The 20,782-nt window shown below is 45.9% G+C and overlaps 1 protein-coding gene across 1 annotated transcript; it reads right to left on the reverse strand.

Moving 5' to 3' along the window:
• Positions 1–3,924: 3,924 nt before the first annotated feature.
• Positions 3,925–19,287, reverse strand: CMBL (carboxymethylenebutenolidase homolog). The gene is made up of 6 exons (XM_045848074.1): positions 19,127–19,287; positions 12,487–12,720; positions 9,533–9,640; positions 8,602–8,744; positions 6,136–6,227; positions 3,925–4,592 (listed from the first exon to the last, which is right to left on the reverse strand). The coding sequence occupies exons 2-6, from the start codon at positions 12,699–12,701 to the stop codon at positions 4,413–4,415; spliced, it is 738 nt and encodes a 245-aa protein (XP_045704030.1). The 5' UTR covers positions 12,702–12,720; positions 19,127–19,287; the 3' UTR covers positions 3,925–4,412.
• Between the last annotated feature and the right edge of the window lie 1,495 nt (positions 19,288–20,782).

Below are 20,782 nucleotides of genomic sequence, written 5' to 3' on the forward strand. Positions count from 1 at the left end.
AAGCTCTAGGAACTATTTTAACAGCTTAACCATTGATTTTGTTCTTTAGATTGATTTTAACATTGAGGTGAGTATGGGCTGGATCCTACTAATAGTAGTATATTTACATGAGCCTGTCTAAATGGGTGGGTCTTTTGATTGCAGAGGCCTGTCATAGGTGAGAGTTTCTATCACGTAACTATGTTGTGTCTTAAGTGCCCTTAGGTTACAGTTACACCAACATAACCTTGGACAGTATCACAGGGCTGCTAAGCCTGGCATTGAAAGTTTAATCCTGCAGTCCCTGTTGCTTTATTCCGGTCCTGGTCCCACCCTGAACGCAAGCCAACTTGTGTGTGGAGAAGGCCCAGGTTCCTACAGCAGCCACAGATGCTTAGAAGGGCAAGTCAGAACCAATCGAGGCTTTCTTATCAGAGGGCCAGAACAAGTGGAGGTTAGAGTGCAAGGAAATGTCTTGGAATTGCCATGCATGAGTAAACTGCTACTGGATGAATTCTACAGTAAAATAACAACTGACCAGCAGTGGCTGCCGTTACCACTGGCTAGGTCTTGTTTTGAAGAGCACTTCTGTTGTCTATTCTCATCATCCTATGAAGGAGATACATTTCTTCTTCCTCACGTTTTGTCAGTGAGATTTGATCATTTGCCAATGTCATGGCTGGTAAGTTGCAGAGCCAGGTCAAATCTTGCCAGTCTGACTCCACCTAGTTCCCCCCTCGTCCCCTGTACTGTCTTGTGTATCTCTGGATTTTCTAGAAGAATGCTGCTTACAGAGAATCGTGATAAAAGTTCACTTATATGTCGCCAGGGGTAGAGGATTTGCTTGTAAGACGTGTCCAATTTCCTAAAATTAGGAAATGGTGATTCTTCCTGACCAAAGTGTCAGGGTTACCTCCTGTGAACCTGGATGCTGACCAGTTTTCAGCTCTTGGGTCTGTGTTTTCTCCACATGAATGCAGTGGTGGTTTTGCTAAACAAGTATACTGAGGATTTGGGAATAAGTGCTAGTATCAGTCTTTCTAATTTTAGAATGTTTGTAGAACTAGACAATTGAATATTGAAAGCTTAAAACCTATTGAACATACAGACTAGTGTGTGTTCCATCATACAATGGGTGGTGAAGTCACATTACTATAATTTGTGGTACTACATCCTCAGCGCTGCATCAGGATGCACCTATTTGAAGAGCAGGTTCTCATCAGACAGACCTGCTTACATCACTGATGTGGCAGGGTGAGTTGATGTGTGAGGACTGGTGCCAGCGGCAGAGAAAGTAGAGCAGCTGGCCTTGGGCGAGAAGTCGAGTGCCTGGAGGGGTTTGTGGTTGTGTGAGGAGAGCCACTAAACCACACTTCCCTTCCAAAAGCCTCACAAAGGATCCTGGCACTTAAGTGGTTGAGAAAAGAAACTACGTGGCCTATGAACAGGAATCGGTATAGAGATGTTGTTTCATAGCTGTTGATTTTAGTTCATGAAAAGCACATCTTCAAGGCAGTATCACTTTTATCTTCAGATTCCCCCCTCACCTGGTGCATGGCAAGAGCAACTAAAGGCGCGTGAGGGTGAGGTCAGTTCCCAGGACCACCCTTTTCCTGTTGGTTCCCAGTGCCTGTGCTGGCTGGGTGGGTTTGGTGTTTAAAGAGCCTGGTTGCGGGTTGCGGTAAACAGGACTGAAAAGTGCAAATGTGTCTGGAAGGACCAAGAGGCTAGTCTACTAACATGTGACCGAATTTCTTTCACCTTTTTGCCTTCCTCTGTTACTGTGCAACAGCTCCACTAAGAGGTTGGGTGTTTCGGGGTGGGAGTGGCAGTAATTAAACAACAAATTATTAGATTATTTGTAAGCCCAGAGAAGTGTTTTTCCATCTTAGGTGATCTTGCAGGCAACCTTGCAAGATGGGGAATCATCTAAATCACCAGAAAAGGGGGTACTAAAGGCAACTGGCTGCTTAGAAAATGGCCAGTATAGTGAGGCTGTCTCTTCAGTAGAACAGCTGTCTTAGTTCAGGCTCCTGTGACAAAGATGGCACAGACTGAGGGACTTAAACAGTAAACATTTCTCACAGTTCCAGAGGCTGGATGTCCAACATCGAGGAGCTGGCCGATCCAGTGTGTGGTGAAGGCCCACTTACCAGCTCGTAGACAGCCTCCTACCTGCCTGTAGTATCGTCACAGGGCTGGGAGAGCGGAGAGATCTCTCTCTCCCAGTGATGTTCTTCCCAACCCCCACCTCCACCCTTTTTTTTTTTTGAAACTCCGTGATTTTCATGTGAGTTCTAGGCCTCGTGCATCTCTGGCTGGGATGGAGGCATCTCACTACTCTGAAGGTATATGAAGTCCCCACCATGACCCAAGTACAAGGCACACTGATGATACTTCCCACAGGAGACTGTTCCCCCAGCAACCCCGCCCACAAAGAGATATCATGTTCCTCATTTTATAGACTTGACATTGAGAAAAACAATTTAGGTACGCGTTAGGGCCTGGACACTTGGAGCTCTTGGGCTCTATGCCCATCCTGCCTCTCACCTCTTTGCCTCTGCCCACATCTGGCAGGTGGTCCACATGGGGCTGCCTCCGCTGCCCACCCCGCAGGCCTCCACACCCCCTTTCTTCACTGTGCTCAGCCTGGGGACCCAACCAGTCCCGGCCATGGACCCCCAACTTCAGCTCACGCTCACTCCCAGTGTCTTTCACGATACATACAGGAAATCAGCTGGAGGATTTCGGGAAAGAGTTCCCTCCCTAACAAAAACATGCAAAAAGAGAGCCCTTCCCACCCTTCCTGCCTTGGCTGGTGTTTTGTGAGGCGGAGGCCCAGGGCCACCCGGGTGAGCAAGGCCTGGAGTGGCAGGCACCTAACCGTGCTTTGACGTAAGGAAAGCCTTGAGCCACTCAAATCCATTTTGGGGTGTTATGGGACAGACCTCAGTGTTACTCTCAGCCACTGCTAGTTGAGCCACTGTTAGTCAGCCCTTCCATTATCTGCAGCCCAAGAAAGCCTGATACACTGGAACAAACCAAAAAGCAAACTTTTCTCCAGAGTTGAGCTTCTCTACTGGCATTCCTGGTCCTGGATTATCTTTAAGATGACCTCAGATACTTAGTTCACTGTGTCAGATGGCTTCCACTTACACCACCAAATAAGTCAGATAGCAGGTGGAATCAGGCCACCCACCACCACCACCCCCCCTTCATCCCTCCCTCTCCAGAGGGCCCGTCTGTCACTCCTACTGCTCTCCCAGAAGGAGCTAAACCCATCAGCAAGCTGGGCCCCTGCAGCCCCGCCCAGCGACGGGAGAGGAATGGGTATGGCTCCCTGAGGCTGCAGGGCTCCTTCTTGCCCCCATCTTCCATGGTTTTCCCTCCAGGAGCCCCAGGGCTAACAAGGAATGGCCCCACGCTGGCCGTGGCACCTGGGGATGAAAGCCCCACCCTCCACCCAGGACCCAAGCAAACCCCCTTCCTATTCTCCCACGCAGTGGAGGGAGGCCACTGAGAGCACAGGCCTGAATGGGCTGGACACTAAGCAGCCCTTCTGGTGTCTGCAGACGTGAGAGGGTCCAGTGGGAGGGACTGGTCTGGGCTTGGTTAGTCTTCCAAGTAAACATTCTCAGCAGGAACTGAGGGAGACCAACCTCGGGGCTGTCACATGGCGCGGCAACAGAATTAACAGAAAGTCGACAGGAGCAGCCAGAGGATTCGAAGCACCTCCACTAGTGTGGGTGAGCACTGCCCAGTACTTCCCAGTGGCCACACACACATACTGAGCGACCAACATGTGGCAGGGCTACTCAGGAGCTGAATTTTGTATTTGATTTAATTCTAACTAATTCTGATTGCACACAGGAGTGATTTTTGATGCAGCCCTACCCGCTGAGACCCAAAAATGCCTAGGAGGAAGCTTTTGGAAAAAGCCACAAATTCAAAAACTCAAAAAATTTATTAGCTTGATATAATTAGGCCCATGGGACCATATTTTCACCTTTATTTTTTGTAGCGCCATATAGGGACATGAAATGTATTTGTATTAAGACAAAGATAAATGTCTAATTAAGCGGGGCTTTCATTCGATCTGAGTTTATAGTTCATGTCACCGTGGCTTTGCAACATCAGTCATTTGAAAGGTTGTCCTCTATTACAGCCCAGGAAAGCCACAGCTGAGCTGTCAGCTGGCCCGAAATAGCCCCCGGTTCTTCTTAACAGGATACGACTCTAGCAATCAAATTCTTCAGGTACTAATCTACTTTTACAATTTTTATTTCCTACTGAATTTGTTTCAGATGAAATCATGAATTTCAGGATTCTTTGATTTATTTTATGTAAAGTAGAAATTAAATCAAATGATCTATGTATTCCCAAGCCCATTTCTGAACAAAAGCCATCTTGAGAAAAGTTTGCGCTGGCCACTGCTAAACATACTTGCTCAGCCATTCGAGTAAATTCCGTCTTGCCTCGTCAACATAGGGCTTGTCCTCAGGCGAGCAATCTTCTCTCTTTCGATGCACGAACCCGTGAGTTTGCCCAGAAAATGTTTTAATTTGATATTCCACTTTGCAATGTTCTTTCAACTTCTGGGTCAGCGAAGAGACCTGGTTTGCAAAGATTTTCATGATGAAATGATTTTAACCTTCTAGTAATATTTTCCAATCTCTAAATCTTCTGTGAATGCTCATAAAACAGATTTAACATCAATGTTTCAAATTGAGTTCCATAGCCATAGTGAATTTTTTACTTTTTTTTTAAAGATTTTATTTATTTATTTTTAGAGAGGGAAGGGAGGGAGAAAGACACAGAGAGAGAGAAACATCAATGTGTGGTTGCTGGGGGTCATGGCCTGCAACCCAGGCATGTACCCTGACTGGGAATTGAACCTGCAATGCTTTGGTTCGCTGAATTTTTACTTTTAATGTTATAACTAACACAGCCCTTACCTCTGGGAAAGGAGAAAATTCAGGGCAATATAAAAAGTACACAATATCAGCTTTTTGAAATTGTATTAATATACATCTTTTTTTTATCCTTACCTGAAGACATTTTTTTCATTGCTTTTAGAGAGAGAGGAAGGGAAAGAGAGAAACATCAATGCAAGAGAAAAGCTCAGATTGGTTGCCTTCCACACATGCCTTGTCAGGGGATCAGTACAGGCCTAATCAGGGATCGAACCTGCAACCTTTCGGTTATGGGCCAACACTCCAACCAACTCAGCCACACCAGCCAGAGCTGTATTAATATATCTTATATAATATATTCTATATGATACAATATTCACTACATAATTTCATTTATTCAAATGTATACTATTTAATATGTTGAATATAAAATTTAATATATTCAAGTATAAAATATTTGAAATGTGCATTAACATCAAGTATGGGTTATGAATAACAACACCAATTTCTAGATGACTGTTTTTGGACCAGTTTTCTTCTGCATTCTCCTCATCTACTTGAGGATTGCACATGTGAGGACAGGAGGCGGGGCCTCAGCTATGCCCAGGAACAGGATCACACCAAGAGCATTTGGCGGGGAATACAATCCCACTCTAAGTCCCCACTGAAATCCAACTTTAAAACTTCATGGTGCCCCTGGCCAGGTGGCTGTCAGTTGGAGTGTTGCCCATTCATTCACCAAAAGGTCGCAGGTTCGATTCCCAGTCAGGGAGCAAATGGGAGGCAACCAATCCATGTATCTTTCTCTCTCTGTCTCTCTTTCTTCCTCTCTCTCCACAAATCAATAAACATATCCTCATGTGAGGATTAAAAATATTTTTTTAGCCCTGGCTGTTGTGGCTCAGTGGATTGACTGCTGCCCTATAAACCAAAAAGTCGCCGGTTTGATTCCTGGTCAGGGCATACGCCTGGGTGTGGGCCACATCCCTGGCTGGGGGCGTGAGAGAGGCAGCCAATTGCTGTTTGTCTTGCACATCGATGTTTCTTTTCTCTCCCTCTCTTTCTCCCCCCTTTTTCCTCTCATTAAAAATAAACAAAATCTTTTAAAAACTTTTTGTTAAAAATTTTTTTAAAATGCTGAAAAATATTTGAAGCAACAAGTGAAACTTTTAGTATGTTTCCCCCAAAATGTCCACTCATGTTATTAAACACAGGAATGCAAATGGGAAAGATGCCAACATACTTGCTCAAGAGGAATCACAGCATCGTTCTCAGCAAAAATGAACAACGTGGGGTTCTTCAAACTGTACACGTCTTCAGAATCCTTGACGATGCCTGCAGGATGGGGACAGGGATGCAAGGCATGAGTGCCACCCACGCGCATGGCACGGAAAACTACCGAGTTTTGCCGCGTAAATGCGCTCCCGTGTGTACTTCACACCCACATTTTGGCCTGAACTTTCAGGAAAGATAATCTTTCATTTTGGCTTTTCAATTCAATTTTTTATTTATTTATATTTAGAAACAAAACTGATTTTCATGTCCTAGGGTACTATTTTGCATACAGATATCCTTATTGCTTTCTATAGCTACACTTTCAACACATAAACATAAATAAAAAATTAAAAACATTTAGATAGATATAGAATTAGCACTATCCACGTAAAATGCATGTCTTTATATTTCCCTCAAAAATTTGAGCAAAAAACATGTGCATTATACACGGCAAAATACTGTACATGGCTTTTCTTCGATTTTTCAAAGTAAAAGATGTGCTTTTGGGGTTTTTTTTTTTCGTTTTAAAAGCAATGCCATAGAAGTGGGCTGCCCTGTAAAATTAGTCTCAAACAGAAGCCTATCTAGTGGGGGTCTGTGGCCAAGAAACAGGGTGGGGGGCCGTGGGAGGATGGAAAACTAAGAGGAAACATCTGCATAGGGGGGATTCCTCCTGAAGGCAGGCCTGGTGATGAGGTACAGACAGTGGGGGATGAGGATCTGATTAGATGCCAAAGGTGAGGGATTCTCACTACACTGACCTAGGAAGCCAAGGGCTGGGTCCAAGGTCAGAGCCTACACAGAGAGAGGACTCACAGAGGAGTCTGATCCAAGTGTGGTAAAGGGGAGACCTAGTCAGTAGGTGGGAGAAAATAATGAGTGGCTTTTCCCTCCTCATTTCCTGTTGACAGCACAGCGAAACCAAGTAACCTAGAGAGCCTCCCCTCACCTATAAATTCTTTCCAGAAGGCAGGAAGCCACAGGAAAGATGCCCACGCTCCCTACCCCACTGCATAGCTGGACAGTGATTTGATTCCCCTAGGCCTCGAGTCCTGCCACGCTCCGCAGCTTGTGCATTGCGCAAGAATCGCCAGAAGGAGGCGCCAGAGAGCTATCCAAGCGGGAGCACCTTTTGCTAATTCGCAGAGACTGCGTGTTCTAGCAAACCCGATGACAACTGGAAATTTATTTCTTCCGTGTAAGTAAATACTTAATGGGGTATTTTAATGCTAAAAGTAAGCGAAAATACCACAGTGAAGAATCACTAAGCCAAATAAGAATCACTAGTATAACTATGATGCGTATATTTTATGAAAGGCGGCCAAATATCTTTTTTTAATTTTCTTTTTGTACGTGTGGCTGAATGCTTCTATGAGGGCATAAACCCATAATTTATGTATAAGCAAGTATTTATTCTCACATGTTTAAACTTCAGTCACCTTCAAAGTATTCTCCATTTGATGCAATATTCCTATTGAGACATTTTTTTCCTATTGCTCAAAGCAGTTTTTGAATTTGTCAATTTTGACGCTTTTTAGTGCCTCTGCTGTTTTTTGTTTCACCTCTTCCACATTGGCAAAAAGTTTCCCTTTGAGGACTTTATTCACCTGGGGAGGGGAAAAAAAGCCGCTCTTGGTGAGATTGGGTGAATAAGGAGGGTGGGGCACAAGGGTTAAAAACTGCCAAACACTCAGTGCAGTGTGGGCAGGTGTGCTCGTAAATCACCCATCAAGAAATGGGCAAACACGTTGCAAGTCTTCAAAAAATTCACTCAGCTGAAGCAACCTCAGCCTCTCACGTCACCTGGTACACTGATACAGGTGGGTTCCTAAAACATTCAAGTATCGAGGAAGCTTATAGTACAAGGGACCTGCCCTCCAGAAGATAATCCTGGATTTATTCGGGTCACCCCTGGGATATCATGATCTTAGTATGCCATTCTATACACTGATATGACGTTCTTATCAGTGCCATGATACCTGTGGACTGCTTGGGCTGACATGTTTATGCTGTTATTTACATTTTAGAGTAGGTTTTTCTTTTCTTCCCTTCTTTACAGAGTGTGCTCGTGTGTGTGTGTGCACGTATACACATGCATGCAGTTGCGAATAATTTGTGTCTTGGAAAAGTCTTTGCGTAGATATTCCTCATGAAAATATTGCTTGGTATTAACCGCTATCACAGAAAAAAACGTCATCCCCTTCATCCTCAGTGAAGAAACTGAGGCGTCAGGTTAGGTGGCTTTCCCAAAGTAACACTGTTGGGACCCAGGTCTCCCCACTCCCCATCTCGACTTTCAGATTTTTAAAGCCACTTTCATGACTATTGGGTTTATGCTACACCTGGGACCCTTCGCTTAGGAAGAGGCTCGTGGTTCTGGTCACCCACAAATCCTGCTGTTTTCACTCTGTAAATCCATATAAGGCAAGTTTACCATAGACGGACACCCCAGCCCTGAACTCTGGGTATTTCATCATCACGTGATGGACAGCAACTCCTCCCCAGCAGAATCCCACGACGCCGATTTTCTGGGCGTGACACTGCTGTTTCAGATACCTCAAGACAGCATCAACCTCTCTGGAACAGAAAGAAAAGTTATTCGAGAACCAATAGGTCTTGTGTGAGGCCTTGGGAAGGGCACTGGGCAGCTCACAGGGCTCCATCAGCAGCTGTTCCCTGAGGTTCTGAGAGTCTGACTTTTGGAGCCGTCCTCACCACCCCTGCCCATGTGACAAGTGATGTCTGCCTCTCCTGGGAAGTGTCCCTGCCAAGCCCAGCTCCTCAACCACCTGACAGGGCTGCAGGCGGGCCCTTTCCAAAAGGCCGGCAAATCTGACCAGCTCACTTCCCAGCTGAAAGCTGAGAGACAGCCTCCCCAGCCTCAGCGTAAAGGCCAAAGGCCACAGCATGGCTCTAACACCTGACCCCAAGGTCTGGCCCTGCCCAGCACCCCAGTCTCCTCTCAACAGGCACCAGCCGCAGCTGGGCAGCTCCCCAAACTGTCTGACTTGGCACACTGGTTCCTCTTGTCTAACACTCCACTCTGCATCATTTGTCTCCTGTATCAGAGAGCAAAGCAAGATTTGGAAAGCCACCAGGACTGTTTAAGCCTTGAGGGGACCAAGGACAATGGTCCTTGTCTTGCAATGGTTCATTTGCAAATTGGCTCTTTGGAACAACTCAGAAGACAAGTTCAGCTAGAAGCAATGAACTTAATTCGAGGGAGGGAGGGTCGTGGTTATCTGAGTCCTACTCAGAGGAAGAGGTGTCTGGACAGCGAAGTCTGGCTTACTTTTCCCTCCAGACTCTGGACTCTGCTCTCCCTGGTGCCCTAGGGGCAACACAAACAGCCCCCCGAAACTTACTTATCAATATTTCTGGCATTTCTTGTTTTCAACCACTCCGGAAAGGTAGACCAGTCCCCAGAGGGGTGCCAAGGCTCTTGCCCTACAAAGAAGTCTGGAACGATGGTTCTGCAAATTAGGGACATGAACTGATGTTAGTTCCGTTGCTGTTAGGACTCAGTATTTGCTTATATTCATTAAAAAACTTGCTATGTTGGTGATTCACGCTCACCGGAAAAGTCACGGCCACAAGGGCCAACTTCGATCACAGCAAAGAGGCCAATGGCACTAGGCCAGAGCATCTCAGATGTCACAAAGGTGCAAAGGTACACGGCCTCTGGCAGACTGCTTATAGCCCAGTCCATCTAAAATGACAAGGCTACTCAGCAGGACACATACCCCACGAGACTAGAGGACCCACTAGTGAGGGCCTGGAGCAAGGTGGCTCCCAGAGTTCCTCCTGTCCCCAAACCTCTCAGCTGGCCTTTCACATTAGCCTCGGGTCAGAATGACACACCTGGTTAGCAAGTCCAGTCACTGTGACCAAGCAATCTTCCCCAGCTCCACCCAGCACGCCAACAAGGCACAAGTTCCTGCCCAGAGGCTGCGTGTTGAAGGAGGCTGCTAGAAGAGACTGCCGCGGGTGGACAGCCATCTTGCCTGAGCCCATGGCCAGTGTCGGGGCAGAAAAATTTCCTTCATTCCTTTCTAGATTCTTTGGGTGGTCTATTAATTAAAACGACACAAGACAATGAAGAGGCAAAAACAAATTCAGTCTTATGGATGAAAAAAGGAGATGTATGGGAAGTAACGCCATAGGGTGATCTGATCATAAATTCCTAACTGAGCAGGTCATGGTCGGTAGTCACAGCCCAGGCACTTAACATTTTAGTAAAAGGTTTACCTCTGCCTGAAGCAAGCCCTGGCCTTCCTTTCTGTGCATCAAGGTTAACATATCTTTGAAATACGTACAACCACCCTCAAGAGAGCACGTAATCCTCTTATTGCTCTTGTCCTTCTGTCCCCACCTTCAGGGAATTCCCTGCATTCCCTTCTTAATTCCAAATGCATAAACAAAGCTGCAAAAGGGTTATTCTCTCAGAAGCATTTAGATCTTGCTCCCCAGAACGTCTTCAGTTTGGCTCAAATAAACTCATAAACATTATCTGCAGGTTTGAACATTTCTTACACCAACATTGTCACACCCAGGAGAGCCCCCATAAAAGCAGGACACCCAAAGGCAGTGAGGAAATTGAGGCTTATATGCCATCCTGAGCTAAGGCCCAGGTTATAGGTCTGGGGCTTCCAAGGGAAGAGTAAGTCACAGGACAATGCAAAGAGCAGATGTATGGTAATTACACGTGTGTCCTGCCACACAGGTAGGTCATTCAGGTAAAAGTTGTCTTTGGTCGTAGGTCTCTTTCTGGATCAGGCTCCCTATCTAAAATTTTTTAGGTACTTAAGGGAGGGGTAAACATGTTTCTTGAGTCTGCCGGATCTCGATTGCCTTCAGCTTCAAACAACCCACATGCCCAAGTGGCGTGACTCGGGGCAGCCGATCTGCTCCCTTTCACAACCTTCCATGCAAGTCAGTCGAGGAGGGTGAGGCCAACGCTGATCTGGCCAGACACCTGCTTCCTAAAATCAAGGGTCACTGCCACGGACAGAGGAACACAGGTCCTCCTTTAGGGGCGGAGAGAACACTGAAATTTGGGTCAGAAGAATGTAAATTCCAGTCCCAGTACTGCATCATCTGCCCCATATTCTTAAGTCATTTGACCACTTTTAGCCTTGTTTTCTCCTGACAAAGACTGCATGCAGCACTGCCCAACCTCACAGAGTTACTTTGAGGGCAAAAGGACCCTACAAGTAGGAAAGGGCTTTGTAAATCCCAGGCGACATTACTGTTTTGACGTCAGCTAAAGGAACCACCTGAAACAACAGAAGCCCCAGTCCCATTGCATCTGCTGGAAGCTGCAGGGTGACCAGAGGCAACCAGGCCTCTCTCAGTGAGGACAACAGCCTTGTAACCGCCTTAGCGCAGGGTCCGACTTAGCCAGAGACTGTCCGGCCTGGTTATCTTTTTTGCTGTTGTTTGGTTTTGTGTTTGTTTTTGTTTTTGTTTTCGTGACTGGGCTTGCCCCTGAGAAGTTAAGTTACCCCATCCTTAAAAAGAACTTGGGGGCATGAAAACATGAAAAATCAAGTGAAAGTCCTCTTTTTGGTAAACATTAAATTTGCATCCCACGGCAGGGGGTCTCCTTCTTAGGAAACCGGGGAAGGTGCACGCTTTGATCTCCAGCTTATCTTTCGGAGAAAACAAAGGAAGCTGGAGCGCTCCAAACTCAGCCTGTGCTGGGGCTGGTGCTTTCTGAAGCCGGAGGGGAAGGATCGTTTCCTACACTCCGAGCTTTACTGAAGCCGTTACCAACACCGGGGTGGTGAAAAGCAAACAGGTAACAGCTTTAGCCCCGAGACTGGACAAAGGAGAAACCTTTGAGAGAGGAGAGAGAGCTCTCTGTGCCGTTCTGGAATGCAGTCCAGCTCAGACAAGACCCTGACAGTTCATGTGGAGACTGACGTAGCTGCAGGTGCCCTGCCTGTGAAATCTGACTCGAGGCCGACGTGCTTCAGGGGCCCATGAGTCCATTTCAGAGCTGGTGACTTCTGCCCAGGGGCACATGTCCTGTACCTGTTCTGGCAGGGCCCCACATTGAGGTCACTCCTAGGAAGGTCTGAAGCCCAGGGATTAGGTCAGGAACAAGTAGCTTCCGCTGGGCAGCAGGTGAGTGTTTAATTTTCATGGGACATTTCCCATTCACCTGCACCCCAGAGACATGAGGAAGTAGATCGTGTAAATCAGAATACAGCTAGGGTTTTTTTGGTTTGGGTTTTGTTTTCCCTGAAGGGAACAAAATATATAGATCACAGAAATTTACATGGATTTAAGCAAAGAAACAGAACTTTATACTCACGTGTATCCATTTCCGGCAATCATGTCAGCCATGTATCTGGTATTGGGCAACTGCCAGCCAAATATATCTTGAATGACAATCACGGCTTTGCCGGCATCAACAGGGCATCTGGTGACATAAGCCTTGATGTGCTCAACTTGAACTTCATGCCCCATCCCTCCATACTCTATCTTATGGCCAATGTCACAGGGACAGGGATGAGCTTCATTAGCCATTGGAGACAGTTCAGTTGGGCTATAGAGAGAGAAACATGCCTTATAATCTGAATGGTGCAAATCTGAACATTATGAACAGTAAATAAACTAAAATCAAGATTACAGAAAAATATTAATTTTAACTCTACTAGTGTACTCATGGAAGAAATCAATGATGGTATTTGGTCCATCTGAAGACACTAGAGGAAACAATTTTATGTTAGCTTAATGTGTTCTCACATATCCTTAATATGAGTAATATCTGCTGGGTACACCTTTACGTATTTTCTGGAAAGGAAAAAAATAAATCAGTGATCGCTGCTGGTTTTGACAACACCACAGATTGGAGCTAAAAGGACTCCGTCCCAAGTGCAAACACTAGAAACACCGGAGCGAATGTAACCATCAAATAAAAACAAAAAATGGTGGAGCCCATAGGGAAAGGGAACGGCACCCCAGCCAGGACGGCAGAGGAAACTGAAACCAGGGTCAGGACCGCGGGAGCAGATGCCGATCGAGCCTGGCAAGGCTGGAGACGGGCCAGACACGGGACCGGCCGTAACACAGCCTGCATTCGGAGTCCAGCGAGGCCTTGGGGCCCCGGGAGACGGGATTTGTAGCTGAAACCTCTCCAAAAAATGTCAGCGCCCTCAAAGGTTCGGAGTGAGTGGGGAAAATAAAAAACAAGCAATAACAAAAAAGGAAAACTGCCAACAAGGACTAGGAACACAGTAAGGAAGCCCAGGAAGAAGAAAAAAGGAAACCATCCCCCCAAATTAAAAGGTCCTTTCCAAGTAGCAAAACCTGGGCTGAGAAATTAACATAACAATTGGCCCTGGGCACCCCACAGAAGCAAATGCAAACCTCCTTTACAAGGAGACTTTCACAATCCAGGCCAAAAACACTCCCCACTGAAAAGGAACTCACTACAAAGCGCTCCACACAAACAGAGATCAGGAGAAATTACAGCGACGGCGTGGGGAGAAATGAGGAAGGGACCTAGTGAGTCTGACCGAACGAACAGAAAGCAGGAAAGGAGAAGAAAGGAAAATTAAAACCTGCCAACTACATAGGGAGAAAGGCTGAGTATATCCAAATAAATATAAATAGATTAAACCCACTATTTGAGACAGATTCTCAGATTGAATTTGTAAATGTCGAGGCACCCTTGGAAAGAAGAACCTGAACCCAAAGATGGTCCATAAACATAAATGGACCAGATGTCTGGGATTTGCTTCAGAGCAGCCCAGGGGGTGGTGGAGGTGGGAGAGTGTTCCTGTGTCACAGTGTTAGAACTGGTCGGTGAGTTCAGGAGTGTCTTTGGTACCAGTTTCTCTACTTTTACTCTTTTTATTATTAAAAGTTTTTTTTCTTTCATTGATTCCAGAGAAAAGGAAAGGAAGGGAGAAAGAAAGGGAGAGAAATGTCAAGGTGAGAGAGAAATTTCGATGGAGGTTGCCTCTTGCGTGTATCCCAACTGGGGACCGAACCCACAACCCAGGTATGTGCCCTGACCAGAAATCAAACCCTGGACTTCTAGGTTTGCTGGATGGTACCCAATCAAATAAGCCACACTGTCCAGGGCTCTGTACTGTTATACATGCTTAATATTTTCCTCAACAACAACAACAAAATAATAATTTCTTCAAAATTTAAAAATGATACGATAAAAGCCTCCATAAACAACTCAAGAAAAGATACAGCCTTGACTGGTGTGGCTCAGTGGGTTGGATGCCGTCCCACAAACCGCAGGGACTGGTGTCCTCATCAGAAGAGGGAAATTTGGATACAGAGACAGACACACTGGGGAGAAGACAGAGGCAGGGGTTGGGGTGATGCATCTATAAACCAAGCAACACTAAGGATGGCCAGCAACCACCAGAAACTAAAAGAGAGGCAAGGAGGGATTCTCCTTCAAAGGTCTGAGGAAGAGCATGGTCCTACCAACACCTTCATGCAGGACATCAGGCCTCCAAAACAGAATAAAAGTGTTTTAAATCCTCACCCAAGGATATGCTTATTGATTGCAGAAAGAGAAGAGAGGAGGAAGGGAGAAAGGGTAGGTGGTGGAGAGAGAGAGAGAAACAGAGAAACATCAATGTGAGAGAGAGACATTGATGTTCATTCAACCCATGAACATGGGTTGTTCCCTCCCATGTTCCCTGGACCACGGATGCAACCCACAACCTCTTGGTGTAGAGGACGATGCTCCAACCAACTGAGCCACCCGACCAAGATCAAAATGGAATAAATTCTTGAGAGAATAGATTTCTGTTGTCTTAAGTCACTCAGTTTGTGATAATTGGTTATGGCAACCTTGGGACACAAAAAATAAATCATGAAAAGAATATTCTATAGCAGTTCAATGAACAAGCTATATATCAATATGATAAATCTCAAAAACATAATGCTATAAAAAAGATCATAGCTTTTTTTGATGCTAAGTAAATACTAAAACCCCAAAACAACACTTATTTTGTTCTCTTGAGTTATACTTTTAAAATCCTATATTTATTAATAAAATACACTATCATTAGACAGTGGTTATTGACTGGAGAAGGAGATAGCTGGTTTTATTTATATTTGTTATGTTTCATTTCCTTAAACAGTTTTGATCTAAAGTACAAGGGAAAAATGAAAAAAATTATTTTTAAAAAGATTTTATTTACTTATTTTCAGAGACAAGGAAAGGGAAGGAAAAAGAGAGGGAAATGTGTAAGAAAAACATCAGTTGGTTGCCTTTTGCGTGCCCCCAATGGGGAACCTGGCCCGTAATCCAGGCATGTGCCCTGATAGGGAATCGAACCAGCAACCTCTTGGTTTGAAGGCTGGCACTTGATCCACCAAGCCACACCAGCCATCCAGGGCTGAAAATTTTTTTTAAATCTAGGTCATGTGAAAATGGGTGGCAGCTATATTTTCGTGTACTTTCAGGAACATTCTAAATGTTCATAACTAGAAATAACATAACTAAATTTTAAGAAGAATTAAATTAAGAGCTAGCCATTTGACCAAAGGAAACTTGACTCCATTTTCCATTGTTTTGTGTTCAGAAACTACGTAATAGAACTATCCCTAGTAAAAGAAGTCAGAACAGTCCGTTATCAGTAGCAGTGAATTTCATGTCCACTGCATTCTTGTTGAGAGCTAATTCCTGGGGCCAGTTTCTTACCTGGGCTGTCCTGAGGGTGCAGAGACCACAGAAAATCCTGGTCACTCCAAATGAGCCCTGAATCTGAATCTGAATCTGAATCATTTAACTTTATCTTTAATTGATACCCACATTCCGAAAGGAGTGTTTACAACCAGGAGACCCCCCTCTGGACTGATCCTACAAAGGCATTCTCCTGCAGAAAGGGTGGTGGCCAGGAGAGGCCTGGGTGGGCTGTGTATGGAAGGCTGGGCTCCTGCCAGCCCCTTCACATGGCACAGCAGCCTGGGTGACCAGGGCCAAGGTCATGGTAGGCAGGGCAGTTTCTTCGGACTGTACCCCGTTGTGGGGTGAGAGCCTCAGGGAACATACCCTTAATGCTTTACTGATTGACTATACTATGCAGAAATTTCCTACATGCAAAATAACCTTTCAGCATTTTGACTCTTTCCCCCTGAATGACACATTTGTTAAAAGATAACTTATAGGAAAAAGTAAAAACATGACCCTAATATAGATCTAAATATGAATATAGTAGGGATTTTATTTTATACATACGACAGGAAGAAATGAGACAGATGTTGTAACTGTACAAAGGAAAAGAGAAAGGAGCACAAGTGTATGTGAGGTCAAGGAACATTGAGATGAACTGCAAATTGAGACAAGACAGAATTTACAAATCTATCAGTTACCCACGATTTTCAAAGAACTGCAAAACTGTTCAAATACAATGAAAGCAGAAGGGTGTGCTGTGGATGATGGAACTGTAGAGCCTTTCCATTGCAAGTGTTTTCTCCATATGTCCTTTATAGAGTCATTCATCGCGAGTGGTAAGGTTTCTGTTTCCTCCCAGAAGGGGATGGGACTGTGGGCCCCGACGTGTGTGGTGGGGCCCTCATAGATTGTGTGTGCAGAGCGGCTTTTCTGTATCATGGCAGGTGGGTTTGGCAGCACATCCTGGTCACCCTGAGGTCAGACCTTAGGTCCCCACAGGTGAAGGCCTCTTGGTGGCACCCGGGTTGGCCAAGATTTGCTTCTGCAGAAGACATCCTAGTGGGTACTTTCCTTGGCAATGCCACACTAAATTCACCACTAATGCCTGTGATTACCCCATAACATTCATGCAAGCTGCCACATAGGTGTGAATGACTACAAAGTCTCCCCCCACCCCCCACAGACTGATGGTCCTTGACAAAGCTTCTCTCCTTGACCAAACTCCCCTGAACCCTCTTCTCAACTGGACTCTGACTTTTGGTCTTCCAAGTTCACCTCTACATTGTCAGTTTTAGTAAGAACCTGGTAAGTCAGTTTAGCAGAATCCTCCCACTCTCCATACCTGATCTGTATCCTCATCCTCCACCATCCCCCAGGTGATATCTGATCACCTTGCCTTGTCTTCTGCCACAATCCTGTCAAGTCAGTTTAGCTGGATTCCCTCAACCCCGAGGTTTCCTTAGTAATTTTCCAAACAGTGAGCCCTACTCTGCTCTTTGGCTATAAAGGCCCAATTTTTCTCGTATTCAGAGTTGAGCCCATTCTCTTTTCTACGGCAAAATCCCATTGCAGCAGTCCCTACACCTGTCATGATGGTCCTCGATAAGGCCTGCGCCGCTGTTCTTTAACAAGTGTCTCGAATAAATACATTTTTCCAGCACATCCTCCAGCCCGGGCTTCACACAGCAGGTGCCTCCACAGAGTCACAAGTCAAGCCCCTTGGGGATCACTGGTGCACATTTGATCTGCAAATCTGAGAAGCGGCCAGTCCTGGCTCCTCTCCTGAGGTGTACTTTGCAGAGGCCGTCCTGTACTCTGTATAAATTGGTGCTTCTTGACTTCTTTTTTGAAGCAGTTATAACACCTGCCTGATTCCTCTTTAATGAATAAAACAGAACCTTTAACAGTGCTCATTTTTATACTTGTATGAGAGTCATGACTTTTTGCCTTATACTGAAAAATATCTTCTAACAATATAATTGAACAATAGTCCCTTTTCCTCACCGGAAGTCAGAAAGGTGAGAAACGTGTGGTAAAGTATGGTGAGCAAGTGTGGTATGCCTACTTTCACACCCCCAAGAATTTAAATAACTCGGAAGTCATACTTCCCAACGCAATAACAATCTCCACCAGAAATGTAGAGAACAGATTTTAACCAGTGAAGAGGATTGGCAGAGATGGGGCTGTAAAAAGCAAAGAAGTCTGGGGATAAATTTCTGGAAGCTTGAGAGATGTAGAAATAGAAACCGCCCGCAAGCACCACAAATCAACACTGAAAGATAATACACGAAGGGCGTTGGCTACCGGGAAGGCTCGGGTTATCTCCTTGGCCGGGTGAACACTGGAGGAACGTGCCTGGGAACCGATTTTCAATCTTGCAGCAGAAGACTGGGCCCTACTTCTCCTTAGATGATAATGTGAACGTCAACTCGCCCAATTATTTATTTTTCAGCAATCACGTGTGTATTTTCTATAGGGTACAAGATCCGGGCAGTATTAAGTGGAAAGCCAGAGGTGATGAGCACACACTGACGTGGGAACGTGCCAATCACTTGGCTGCCTTTGACCTTCCCTCGGGCTGCTTCAGGCCTGGATAGGATTTCCCCAGATGCACGCAGCGCTCACTTCGGACCACCTGATTTTAAATGGGCTTTGAAGGCGACAGGTGGCATTTTCCATCAGCAAGAAACCTAAATGGCAGTACCCAATGTCAGCAAGGCCTGGGCAAGGCGACACTGGTGCCTCACGACCCATGTGGCCGTGGGTGCGTACTGTGCAGTCTTCCTGGGCAGCACGTACCCAGCAGCCAGGACGTCACGCTCCCACACCCAGTATACCTCCTCTCTTAATATCCACCCTTTAAAAATGCTGCCAAATGTGGACAATGGTCTTGACACAAATATGCTCATGCTTCCCCATAGCTTTATATTAGTAGCAAAAAGGATATAACCAAAATGTTTAACTGTAGGAAAATAGTTACAACGAGTACTCGATGGCAGGAAGGAAAGCTTCTGACAAGCCTTGGGGAAAACGAACACAGGTTTATATATAGTATGATCTCAACTATTTTTCAAGTGTATGGCTAAATTATACAGTTCAATTTGCCCAGGTGGAATGGCGGGGGTTGCTTTTCTGCAATGACAAGGTACTGCTTTGATAAAAGCCAGGTTTTGAACATGGACTTCGACAGGCTTATCACCCGCGCACATGGCAAAGACCTTCCTTCCCTCCCGTGAATGCCCGATCGATTTAGAGCGGAGCGGAGCTCCCAGCGCGGTTCCCTGCCGGGAGGCGCACGTACCTCTTCCGCTGGCTGGAAACTGCCTACCGCGCAGAGGGGGCGACACCGGGAGGGGGCAGCGCCGCAGACCCACCGAGCCCCGAGCCACGGTCAGGGGTGAGCCGAGTGGGAGGCGCCTCCTTCCAGGGCGGAAGTGGACGCGGTGACCAAGGGCGGCGGGATCTCCGCGGGCCAGTGGCAGTCCGGGATTCCCAGCGCCCCGGGAAGGCGGGGCGGCCGGAGTGGGGAGGGGAGGGGCGCCCCGTTAGGAGAGGCGAGGGAGGTGGACACGAAGAGTTAGAGAGAGAGAGAGAGAGAGAGAGAGAGGGAGAGAGGGAGAGAGGGAGAGAGGGAGGGAGGGAGGGAGGCTTGGAGAAGGAAGAGTGTGCCTGGCTCCTAAGACCTGTAAATTCTGCACTCTAAATCAAAATGAGGATCTTCTTAAAAATAAATTATCACATATTCGCTCTTGCCCTCCCCCACCCCCATTCCATATTTTGTCTGGTCATCTAAGGTTGTGATAACTGTCTTTGTAAGAAACCTCTAAATTTGTACAGAATTTTTATGAGTTTATTTGAGCCAAACTGAGGACAATTGTTGAACAATGAAATTTCAAGGGCATTCAGAAAATGCTCTGGAGAAGGGCAGTTTTGCAACTTAGTTTGTCTATTAGAGTAGAAGGAGGAAACATAAGGAGGGTTACGTGAAATCCACCTGTGATAGACTGAGGGGGCAGGAGAAGAGCAAAGTGGGCAAACGTCTGGGACCGGATAAAAGACAAAATGCAGAGACACGTACTTTTACTTTGGTGGGCACAGGATTAGTCGACAACATTGGTAACGCATAGAGCTGGTGTAAGGGCACCATACAAACCAGGTGGAGTTCTGGGGCCTCCTGCTCTGGTGTTGGCCTCGTGCCTTCCAGGGGTCTGGAAAAGATTACTCTGACGTTTCAAGGTATTTTATCTCAGGTGCATAAAGACAATAGACAGACTCACTTAAGGTAGTGATTGATGTTTGTCAAGGAAGCCGTAGACCTAGGTTATGAGTACCTATCACGACCTGCTTTTAGTTAGGAATTTACGATCAGACTATCCTATGTGGTTCCTTTCAGCCTCTGGGTTTTTAAGGCCTGCCCCAGGTCTATAACTTCAGTGAAAGTTCTTTGTTTGTTTGTTTGTTTGTTTGCTTGCTTGCTTGTGAGAGGGGGAAGTAAGGGGGAAAGTGAGGGAGGGAAATATTTTTGCAAGAGAGAAACACTAATCCATTGCTTGCCTCTTGTATGTGCCCCCAACCCAGGCATGCACACACTGCCCGGGAATTGAAACGGGGACCTTTCCCTTTGTGGGATGATGCCCACACCAGTCAGGGCTAGTGGAAGGTTTGGAGTCAGCTGTGACTGTTCTCCAGCGCCTGGGTTAGTGCTCCTTTGAAATGCCAGAAGTAACACTGCTCAAAAGGGGCATTAGCCCTCAAAAGAGGACCTGATCTTGTTAACTCTCCTGTAATCCAATCCCTGCCTTGCTTTTTCCTACTTTCAAGTAATCTTCCCCACATTCCTTCCTTAATATCAAGTGCATAAAAGAGGCTGCAAAACCGTTATTCCCTGGAGCTTTTGAGATTTTTCTCTCTGGAATACATCATCAGTTTGCCTAAAATAAGCTCATAGAAATTCTCT

The sequence above is a fragment of the Phyllostomus hastatus genome, unplaced genomic scaffold, assembly GCF_019186645.2.
Source record: "Phyllostomus hastatus isolate PE091 unplaced genomic scaffold, TTU_PhHast_1.1 phas_contig_58, whole genome shotgun sequence".
Lineage (NCBI taxonomy): Eukaryota > Metazoa > Chordata > Mammalia > Chiroptera > Phyllostomidae > Phyllostomus > Phyllostomus hastatus.

Bases quoted from the DNA above. Each gene is read 5' to 3' on its own strand.
- CMBL (XM_045848074.1), bottom strand. From the start codon at position 12,701: ATGGCTAATGAAGCTCATCCCTGTCCCTGTGACATTGGCCATAAGATA. The intron at 9,641-12,486 runs GTGAGTATAAAG...CCTAATTTGCAG, and splicing joins ATTGCCGGAAATGGATACAC to AACCATCGTTCCAGACTTCT. The intron at 6,228-8,601 runs GTAAACTTGCCT...CCCATCCTGCAG, and splicing joins GGCTGGGGTGTCCGTCTATG to GCATCGTCAAGGATTCTGAA.